The sequence below is a fragment of the Ochotona princeps genome, chromosome 32, assembly GCF_030435755.1.
Source record: "Ochotona princeps isolate mOchPri1 chromosome 32, mOchPri1.hap1, whole genome shotgun sequence".
NCBI classification, from domain to species: Eukaryota; Metazoa; Chordata; class Mammalia; order Lagomorpha; family Ochotonidae; genus Ochotona; species Ochotona princeps.
Genome location: NC_080863.1, coordinates 4,776,550 through 4,788,120, shown reverse-complemented (window position 1 = coordinate 4,788,120; position 11,571 = coordinate 4,776,550). Strand labels below are relative to the sequence as shown.

At 44.0% G+C, this 11,571-nt stretch overlaps 1 protein-coding gene across 1 annotated transcript in view; it reads left to right on the top strand.

Moving 5' to 3' along the window:
• Positions 1-3,551: 3,551 nt before the first annotated feature.
• Positions 3,552-11,571, top strand: part of GUCY1B1 (guanylate cyclase 1 soluble subunit beta 1) — a 43,461-nt gene continuing 35,441 nt past the window's right edge. Inside the window, exons 1-2 of the mRNA XM_058657551.1 lie at positions 3,552-3,810; positions 4,457-4,530. Coding sequence (XP_058513534.1) covers positions 3,604-3,810; positions 4,457-4,530 — 281 coding nt within the window. The 5' untranslated portion in view covers positions 3,552-3,603. The remainder of the gene's footprint in view (positions 3,811-4,456; positions 4,531-11,571) is intronic.

The following is an 11,571-nucleotide window of genomic DNA, read 5'->3' as shown; positions in this document are numbered from 1 at the left end:
GTCTTTATCGACTGGTTTAAAAAAAAAAATGATCCGTTGAATCAGAGTAACTCACCACCGTGCCACAGAAGCTAATATCACTCTTTAAATTAAGAAAACCTAAAAAGGGGCAGTGTTGTGGTGTGGTCAGTTACATCACCTCTGTGATACAAGCATCCCGTATCAGAGTGATGGCCAAAGTCCTCACTGCTCTGCTTCTGATCCAGACACTTGCTAACGTGCCTGGGAAAGCAACGGAAGACAGCCCAAGCACGTGGGCCTTTGCCATTCACGTGGGGCACCAGGATGGAGTTCCAGGCTCCTGGATCCAGGTCGCCACAGCACCAGCTCCTTCTTTTACGTCCATTAGAAAATGAAGTAGACAATGGAAGTGCATTCTCCCTCTCTGTCTCTCTCTCTTTGTCACTCTTTCAAATAAATTAAACATTTTAGTGGTTTTCACTTTCTTCTACTTTCTTTTATGTCCGTGGTATTCAATCTGTAATTGAACATAGCTTAAGAAGCGCACTATTTTAATGCACTACCTAATGCTTTTTAGATATCATATAACTGATATTATGTTCATTTATGCAACTTACAGCAAGAAAAACATTTTAGGGTCCAGTGCGATAGCCTAGCGGCTAAAGTCCTGGCCGTTAATGCACAGCGATCCCATATGGGCACTGGTTCATTTCCCGGTGTCCCCGCTTGTGGCCTGGGAAAGCAGTTGAGGATGGCCCAAAGCCTTGGGGTCCTGCACCGTTGTGGGAAACCTGAAAGAGGCTTTGGACTCCTGGCTTCAGATTGGCTCAGCTCTGGACGCTGCAGCCGCTTGGGAAGTGAATCAATGGATAGAAAATTTCCCCCTCTACTTTTTCTCCTCTCTCTATATCTGACTTTTTTTCTTTTTTATTTATTTATTATTTTTAATTCATTAATTACATTGTATTATGTGACACAGTTTCATAGATACTGGGATTCTCCCCACCCCTCCCCAAACCCTCCCACCATGGTGGATTCCTCCACCTTGTTGCATAACCACAGTTCAAGTTCAGTTGAGATTCCCCCATTGCAAGCATATACCAAACATAGAGTCCAGCATCTTATTGTCCAGTCAAGTTCAACGGCTTCTTAGGTATTATATCTGACTTTGCAATAAAAATAAATAAATCTTTAAAAAAAACACTTTCGAAAATCTGGTGTTGAAAACTCATGTGAAGCAATACATCTGCGAGTGAGCATTTAATGCAGTGGTTGAGATGCCTGTTGGGGGGGCCCACATCCCTCATCAGGATGCTTTGTTCACGGCTGGATTCTGGGTCCTGATTCCAGCCGTCTGCTGATGTCACCGGGAGACAGAAGATGATGGTCAAGAGGTTGTCTCCTGGCCAACTGGGGGAAGTTTTGATTGAGTCCTTGATACCTGACTTCCCGTCCTTGACTGCCTCAGCTGTTATAAGCATTTGGCAGGGGGTGAATCATGGGAATTCTGCCTAACAAATAAATAATAAATTCTCTTAAAAAAATTTTTAACAGCGTTTCTTTTGATGTTAAAAACACCCATTTCCTGTGGCTAAACTGACAGTTAATTGGCAAGCAAAAAAGGAAATCTGAATGACATCTCTTCAGGAATCTTTATGCTTGAGAGTTTCATTTCTTTCCCTTTTCCCATGGATCCAGACCACATCCCAGAATGTGTCATGTAAATATCATACTTCTTGCCAATAAGCACTCTGCATCAATTCTTTTAAGTATCACAAGTGTGATACCATTTCCAGACTTCTTGGCCAACAGGTGTAATGACAGGCAGGGTGCATGGTGAAGCAGTTAGTGACCTGGTGGTAGGGCACTTCGGTGCCTGGTGGGCACTCTTGTTTCGACGGATATTGTACTGTTTGTAGAATCCTGTGGATCAAGCAAAGGGCAGCCGTGATTTGGTGAATAGAACTTCAAGCAAATTCCAAGTGGTTGTGACACGATCAGGAAACAGAGTGTTAAAAGTACAATTGGAAATAGGTTTTGGATATGGAATGCATCTATGCATAAGCAATTCTAGCACAGTTGGCATGCTGGGGCTGAAGTGTGAGCTGGAGAGAGCATGCGTGTGTGTTGACAGGAGCATCCACCTCCGTTTCACCTAGCATCTTCCTTCGAGTGGAGTTGCCCTCTCATTCATCCCCAGGCAATAACCCGCTTTGCAGAACATTCCAAACCGAGACCCTGGATAGGCCCAGCACTGCTTAAAAGAGGTTGGAGACAGGCAAGATGAGAAAATCCAAACAGGTCGGTTTGGCCTGTTACAATGGTTGCATCTATCTTGAAAAAAAAAAATCTCATACAAAACAGGTTACCCCACATAAAGGGGAAATCTTGGCTCTAAATAAACAACCATGCCAAACTCCCAGAAATGGTGCTTATAGCAACGGAAGCCACCTGTACTCTGCTGCTTGAACACCATTTTGCTGTTCACACCAACACAATGACAATTACCTTCCTGTGTCATAGGTGTTATCTAGCAATATCCGTTTCTGTACATCCATGGTTAAAACTGAAGATCCCAGTAAATAACAACATTTTAATCATGTGTATGCTGCTACATCGCGTGTGAAAGTAATGATTCCACCACTGACTGCCACGTCTGAGATATTGGTCATTTTGCTTGTTTGTTTGATCACGAGTTCTCTATGGATTATCTTTCAACGTACTGTCTCTTGCTGCTGGTACCAGTGCACCTCACTGTCCTACTGCTTACATCAAGCTCTGCTGCAGGAAATATTCATTAAAATGTCATCCTCTTCCTTAGGTCCATTTGACTGGCAACTCCTCTGGTACCTTACGACTTTCTCCACTGTGGTCCCTAACGCCTCAGGCACAAAGGCTTTCAACTACTGACCACACCTGATCCTTTCTTAGCTTAAGGCTGTGCTGGGGCTCAGCATGAGCCCATCCAAATGCCTGCTAGAATGTAGCCTGGTGAAGACGGTCATGAAAATCTACATGCTTTGCACTGGACATTGTCTCCTCCGAGACACAGGGAAAGGCACCAGTCTTAGAGTTCAAACCTCCTGGGAGTCCTGGCATGGGTCGACTACCTGTGCAACCCACCACGCCCAAACCGCAAGGGAACAAAGTGCGACCAATACAAGGTGGGATCTTCTTGTCTCGCCTAGCAAAGAGGCAGAACCGATTTTGACCATTCTTATTCACCAAACTCTGTAACTGGAAATTTCAGGTGGTCTCAGTGACTTATAATTTGCCATACATTGCTAAAGGACCATAGCACAAAGGAATCTTGTATCTGCAAGGCAATGATAACGACGAGGCTGCTGATTGTAGGGGTAGATGCCTTTTAAGGTTTGTGTGCGGCAACGTAACCCTCTCCTTATTTTTTGCTATCCACGAGGGCACATCTCTACATAAGAATACATTTAGGGGAACCACAAGAGGTATATCTCTCCAGCCCCAAATACAGGGGAAACGGCCAGGGCTCTCTTCCATCCCGTTGTTACGGCCTCAAACGAAGGCCTTGTCGCCAGGCGGGGGTGGGAAGGTACTGGAGCGAAGCAGCATCTAGAGCAACCGAATTCCCTCCTCTGGAGTTGGTTGGCTGGAAATCCGTGGGCCATGACCGGCCTCCTGCGGCTCGACTCGCCATTGGCTGGGGAGAGCTGGCAATCAGGGCCGGCCGGGGCTGGTGCGCTGGCTTGCAGCTCGGTGCTGCCGCCCCGGCCGGGTTGCGCTGTCGCTGCTGCAGCTGCTGCTGCCTACGTCCCCTTCGACCGTGCCTCTGCCTGGGGACTGCCTCCCGGACTCGGGGCGCCAGGGACCATGGTGAGTGCTTTCAGACGCAGCGGGCCAGAACTGCACCCCACGACTCGGGCCGGGCCTGGCTGCCGGATGGAACCGGTCGCGCCGGGGGAGCTTGCCGCCAGGGCCGAGGGAGCGCACCGCCGGCCGCCGGAGCCGCCTGCACTGTTTGCCTTGCGCACGGGAAGGGGAGGTGGGGACGCGAGGGGTCGCGGGGGAGGCGATCGGAACCTTTGCTTCCCCCTCGGGTCCTGTGCGCAGGACATGCCCTTCTCCCGAGATGGAGAAGGGAAGGTGCGGCCGGAGTGCGGGGTCTTCTCGGGTCTTGCAGGCCCTTGTGGGTGTGGGAAGCTCAGGATAGGTGGGCGGACAGGCTCCGGGTGCGTGTCCCTGTGCTGCCCTGCGCTGTGACAGGTGATCCAGACTAAGAGGATGGCATGGGGGTGGGGCGGATGGTTGACGGCGAGCCTCTGCCACTGATGGGGCTGGGGTGAAGGCTCAGTCACCATGCAGGACAGGGTACGCCCTAATGGAGCTGAGCCGGCCGGGGATGGGGGCGAAAGGTTCCAGGAGCGCAGGGGGAGCCCGCGTCAACCATCTGGCCTCCAAGCCCCTTCCCACCTACAGCGTGCCGCTCGCTGACGCCCCGGTTTCTTCCCCGTGCCCGCAGTACGGATTCGTGAATCACGCCCTGGAGCTGCTGGTGATCCGCAATTACGGCCCCGAGGTGTGGGAAGACATCAAGTAAGTGGCAGGCTTGGGCCCTTGCGTGGGCACCGTGCTCGGAGGGCCCCCGGGGGACGCCCCTTGGTGCTCTCCCTCCAGCGCCCCGCTTCTCTGTGCGCCTCGGAGCCCAGCCGCGGCCGCGCATCCTCTGCGATGCCTCCACCAAGCCCTTCTAGCCGCGGCTGCGCTCCCACGCTCCCCAGCCGGGGCGGGGCTGGACGGCCGCGAGCCGCCCCCAAGAAGCCCCTTGGGGGGTCACCGCGGCCTTCCGACCCTGCCGGAGCGTGGGAACGCGCTCTCCAGCGCCTTCAAGGCTCCCAGGCCCTGCGGGTGGACGTGGGGCGGCACCCACGCGGAGAGGAGGGAGGAGGTTCGAGCTTTCAGAGGACTTACACACCCAGGGACGACCTGGGCACCTTTGTGATGTACACATCTTGCCGAAATACCAAATCGTTAAACCTCTTTCGCATTGCTAAAATACATGTGGTACCTTTATGGGGGGGGGGGGGGGGGCATCAGTGAGTCAAATGCATGCATTCATTCTAAAATAAAGTGAAATTGAAATGTTTTAAATTTCCTTTTTTTTTTTCTTTTCTGCTGTGATGCGAGGCATTTCTGGCTTCCTGTTTGTCTAAAGCGTTGAGGCCCAGACTAGGACTATGAAGGGGGAGAAACCCTTCCCTGCCCCTCTCCGGAGCCTTTAAACCTGTGGGATCATCACCTCCAACCACACTGAGCAATTCAGTCTTTAAAAAAGAAAAGTGAGATTCGCCCTCTCAGCCTGTTGATGCTGCATTTAGCACTGTGTAACTGTGCTGTCAGGTAGCAGTTCACGGATTTTCATATTGGAGTCAACATTGAACTGTTATTGAATTCTAACAGAGCTGTGCGGGCGGCGGTGGCCTGGATGGGCAGATTTCTGTCATCTGCTCGGATGCCTGTGCTTAGGGAATACGTGGTCTTGTCTCAAAGTAGCTCGCTCCCTGCTCTGTTTTCCTGAGGACATTACAATGATTGATCATTTCTAATAGGCCTTATCCGGAGGTACCACAGAGGGATTCTCTGAGCCATCCTCTCCATGGAAATGACCCGGGTGCTACAGGCAGCGCTTAGAGTACCGCTGTTACTTCCCCTGGGTCTGTGTGGGTGGACATTCCCGGCGTGTTCTCTAAGCCATTTATGTTAGGCACAGGGTACTTATTTCAGGGGAGGCTGACATCTGGCAATTATGCTGTTGTACTAAATGAGAATGTTAGCGTTAAAGATGAGACACTGGAATTTTCTGTCCACCTTATAAACACCGTGATACATTTTCCTTTGCGTGGTAGCCAGTTTACAGAGAAGGCAACCATCAAGAGCAAGATTTCAAGCATGGGATAGTTTTTAAAGCCCCTTTGCGAATCCATGAAGCCAGCAAACATATTCCTCGTGGGATATTTTCTCATTTCAAAGAAAGGAATCGCCCAAACTTCCACATCAAAAATAACTAGTTAATACTTAATAAAGCACCAGAATTTTTTGATTCACCAGTCTATCTGTAATTAGTTTCCATCAATAGTGTTAATTTGTTTAAATGAGGACCACTGAGTCATGTAAACATAACGTTCTTGGTAAGAATCCACACAACCCATCATTAAATTACTTCAAGGACTGTGCTCCTTGCAAAAGAAATGCCGTCGGTCAAATGAATGTGATCATTCGGGTGTTCACATCACTTCTTGTTTTACCTAAGCATCCTTTGGGTGGATACCAGCCGGTCTTGGGGGAAGGTTCGTATTCAGGCTATAGAGTGAGGCAAATCAGATTCCAGCTGCTCTTAGATGTTCAGCCAAAGATGCTGAGGGGATCTCTGCTCACTCACCCTGGAAGATCAACAGGTTACTCCCACTCCTGGGGAGCAGGGAAGGAGAAAACCAAGCATCATTAAAAGATGCTTCTTTCTCCCACACCCCCCTCCCACACAGTTTTGGGGTCACCACCGCTGTCCATGGCCCAAGATAGTTTGAGTTTCAATTTTTCATGAGATGTTGGATAAACGAAGAAACAATTTTCAGCTTCTTTGTTTCAGTAAGCACCAGAAACTCCAATCTTCTCTTTTGGAACCAACTATCTAAATTGATGTTTATATAATTTTATATAATCCTTTTTTTTTGATTTTGCAGGAAATAACCATTTGTCTTTCATAAGAAAGAATGTCAAACATTTAATGACAAATAAAACCCTAAGTAACAGACTCCAGACAGAAAATTCACTGTCCACTTAGACTCTTATCCAACAATATAACCATTTCACAAGAGCTTCAGATTTCTCTTTTGAAGAAAAAGAAACATTCTAAACCAAAGGACCAGTAGGCTCTTTCTTAAAGAGATAGTGATTGTATCAGGCACTGCTGAAGGCCAAGTCAAAATTGAGGATGATCTATAGGTATCTAGACTAAACTCTAACCATGCAAGGGTGTAAAAAAAAAATCACTCTTACCTCCTGAGTTGAATAGGATGGAGCAGTGAGTCTACAGTCTTCCAAGCTCTGATTCAGACCATAATAAATGTAAGAAAGCAAATCAGACTTCTGAATCTACCTCGGATATTCTTTTATGACTTTGCTTTCCATCTTCAGACTTTTTTTTTTTTTTCTCAAGAAGTCCAGGTTCCTACAGGGTGAGGAAAGAGTCAAGGCAGGATTTTCCTGTTGACAAAGCACCTTGATTGAGCCTTTTCTTGTTATTCTTGTGTTAATTCAGCCAGGCATCAAATTACTGGATTTAAATTTGTCTTTTGATTTCGCTAGAACGTACATATTTGAAAGATGGATTTGAAAACCTGAAAAATCTTTGATGAGTAAAAAAGTTATTAGAAATGAGTAAGAAAAACAAAGCAAAATGTTAAAAACTATTTGTCTAGAGTTAACAGTCAAAAACTAAATTTAAGATGGTCTTAAATTGAAAGTTTTACATAAGCTAAAATTAGGAGATTATTATTCATCTTCCCTTGGGTAAAGAATGCATATTTGTTTAGTATTGGTTTATCTTACTTCCCTACAGCAGGGCAAGGTATGTTTTCATTCATTGATTCATATTTTTTTTTCCCTCGGTCTTTGCTGTGCTTATCTTGAATGGGTATCCGTCTAGTGTTTTAAGCACTGAGGTCAGAAAAAAGAATGATGTAATTTGTCACTTAGGAAAAAAAAAGCCTTGAGATACCAAGATATTTTTAGTCTTTTTTTCCAGTCTGTAACTCAATATGGAAACAATTTGACTGCTATACATCATATACTAATCTTTTAGTTTTGATATTAATGGTTCTAATTGAATCTGGTCATCACAAACTATGCATGATGGTTGCAACAAACAAATGCTTTGCCATAAATTTGCTTTGTGGCTTTCCAGGTAGCCTCAGCTTTCTAAGTCTCTCATGGCTTAACTTGCTTCTGACATCCTAGTTGGAGGGATGGTTGGAGTCTTGGTTTTTCCACTTCTAGTCCAACTTCCTGCTAACGTGCCTGGAAAGGCAGGGGAAGGTGGTTCCAATGGTTGTGCCCCCACCACAAGTGTAGGAAATAAGGATGGGGTTTCTGGCTGTTAGCTTCAACCTGTCCCAGACCCTGCTGCTTTGGCTATAGGAGGAGTGAGAGAGTGGAGAGAGAATCTTTCCCTCTATCTCTGCCCCGCCATGCTAGGCCTTTCAACTAAATAAATCTTTCAGTTTCAAGGCCTCCGTACCCAAAGGATAAAATAATACTTAGCTGACAGTGGTGCTCTGTAAAATGATTAAGATAGTTTTTGAAAAATAACTGCTTAATAATCAGTTATTCTACTCAGAATCAGAGATTTTCACTGCCCAGTAATCCTGAGACACATAAAATCACAGATCCAGGTACTTCCAAGTGATCATGGAAATGGAATTACAGGATACGTTTAGTGTGGCCCCAAAAGAAAAATTAAAAATGGATGCATATAAGCAATCTTCAAAACGTTCTTGGAAAATGCATGCTGTAACACAAATGCTTGAATTTCAAAATACTAGCTCAAAATAAACTTTTCATTTAATTCAATTTTTATGCAAACTTTTATGTTTTCTTAATTGAAAGGCAGAGAGAGAGAGAGAGAGAGAGAGAGAGAGAGAGAGAGAGAGAAGAGAGACTCCAAACGCCTGTAACTGAGCCAGCCAGTGTTGGAGCAGAGTCCAGCAGTAGGAACATAGCGCCATGAGAATCTTCCCCCTAAGCCAGCCTCCATGCCTCTCCCAGATTTTCATCAGCTGCACACTGCAGTTAGGAGCTTGAATCCAACTCAGTAATGGACCTGAGGAATTTTGGGAGGGGAGAGCAGCTTCTTTGCCACTATGGTTAGACCAAATGCTTCTCCATCCATGAACTCTCGGAAGTACACATGACTACAAATAGTTCCTCATCAGAGAATGAGAAATAACTGCTCTCTTTCCTTCTTCCTTGCTCATCCTTCCTGGCCTCCTAAACGCTCCTCTTATTATATGCTCACCCTCTTCAGTTTCCCTCCAGTGACTCCAGCAGTCCTTAGCCAAATTTTCTATGTCTGACTTTCCCTATTCCTCTCCATCCTGTTGTATTTCCACTGACCATGTGCTTTGAAATCAATCTTACATTATGTTTCTTCTCCTTCCCTATCCCCTGTCCCTGTTTGCAGTCTGGTAATGCCAGCATATGCTTTTAATGCCCATGTTATCAAAACAAATTAAAACAAGCAAATTGGTGTGCTACCATCATTTGTCATGTTTTAACTACAGTTGTATAACCAAGAAGGTGTGAATTAAATTTCTGCATATTTTTGTTTTCATGCTCAAATATGTCTGCATATGCTTATAAATGTTAATGATACTTTATGTAATGAAGCTACTTAAAATTCCCAAAGTTCTCTCTGCTTTGTGATTTCATTTGAGTGTCACAAAATCCATTTCAAATAAGAAAGAAGTTTCTAGTTAATGTTTTTAAGTTTCCATCTTTTTCTTTTTAATGAAGCTTAATTTCTAGATTAGATGACCTTAGGACACTAGAGTCAGAACTCCAACCCTACTCTGCCAAAGTCAACTTTAATGTATCTTTTAAGCTGACTTATGAAATAAGAGCTAATGTAATAAGCACACAATAGATAACATATTCACATTCCTACCCAGAAAAAACCCAAATACAAATAAATACATTAATATCTATATTGAAAATATATAAACCAGAGTATGCTGGGGTAATGTCATTCTGTAGAAATATCTACCAGTTAGAAGGAAGCAATGTGTGCTAGCTTATCAACTCACTGATATTAGGTGTTGTTTGTACCAGTACAAATAGGGTTTGTGTACATGGGGAGAAAAAAAGAATAGATGAAGATTGTGTAATTTTGATTATGTCCGAGCCAAGTCTTCACACATTACCCTTAGTGCCAGATTAGAAAGCATATATTCTCACCCTTGATATTTCCAATACTAGTCATTTCAAATATCCAGTATATATTATTGTTTGTAAGAAAAAAATCTCTTCTCTAGAACGAGTGACAATAGCAAATGTTTCTCTTTAATGTGCTGGCAAGTGTTAGTTACCAGTTGACACTGTGCAGACAAAGACAGGAAAACACACTTATGGAAGTGAACACGAAATCTAACTGGCTCAATTTAAGGATGACAACTCGGAAGATGTGAGGTGTTGCAGCTTTTCCATTTGAAAAGTTGCCTTCTTGTCTGTTCATGAGGAAGCTGAGGGGCAAAACAGAGAGAAAACCATGTGTTTTGTTGGGTGGAGCTCATTTTTAGATATCAAACTGTATCCAAAAAATTGGAATTAAAGAGGTTTCTAGAACCTTGTCCAAGATTCTGCAGCATTTGGCTTTTCTTGAATCATTAAATGCTAAATTGCTGCTTTATTCAATGTTTTTTAAAGGTCAGTTTTTGAATCACCCAACCCCGCTTTTTATTTCTTCAATCGTTCTGATATTTCAGCTGTGGCAGAGTGACACATCTGTGCTGGGATGTGTCTTCCCCCATTCCTGCACAAATCAACATGTTTCAGCTCCAAGATGTCAGAACAAATGCTAATTTTTTAGAGAGCTTTCTTCCATACTCCAAATTGTACTGTTTCCTCATTGTATATGTGAAAGCATATAATTATGTTTCTGTAGTATTTGATGAATGTTTATCCTTATGCAACACACTCCACTCTCCTTAACTAAATCCTGGGAGAGAGCCTGGTAGGTTGTTCTCTCTCCTCTCTCTTTCCTCTCAAATTTGTACACACACACACACACACACACACACACATACTTCAAAACATTTGTGGAAAATAAAAACAAAAATTCATTTCAGTTCTAAACAATGTCATAATCCTTTAATAGCTTACCCTCATTAAGTTTTTTTCATGAGCGTATTGAAGATTCCTTTGTATAGGATTAGGTACCAGGTTCTGTGTTCCCGCATATTATAGATAGGACCATTCACACAGAAATCAATTATCTTCCACATTTTTAATTTTCAGAGAATAGAGTACACAGATATCATCACAGTTGTTTTTCTCTGCAACCAGAATTTATTTCAAAATGATGTTATAAATTTCCGCTAGGATTAATGAAATGTAAGTTCTGTTGAAATGTTCTTTTCTTTGCACCCCAACTTCATGAAGCATAAATGACAAGCAAACATTATATTTATTTAATTTGTATGAACTCGACATTTATTGTAGATCAGGAAATAACCAGCATAACCAAGCTAGTTGAGATATTCATCACATCATATAATTGTCCTTTGCAATTTGAGAGCACTTTGGATCTGTTCTTGCATCCAGTTTTAGGCATGTATTCTAGTATTCTTAGTTATGGTCACATTGCTATACGAAATGAACATTTCTTTCATCAGGAGCGGCAGAAGATACAATAGTCAATTTAAGTCTTCTTGTAAGGTCAGAGTTCTAGGTGTGTCACACCACGCAGGGACATATTGGAAGGATTAAGAATGCTATTGTTGGGCCGCCAATTTCATATATCGAAAGACAGTTATTGGATGGGATTCAGGGCATGATTGAATCCTTGAGCAAGGACCTCAAAGG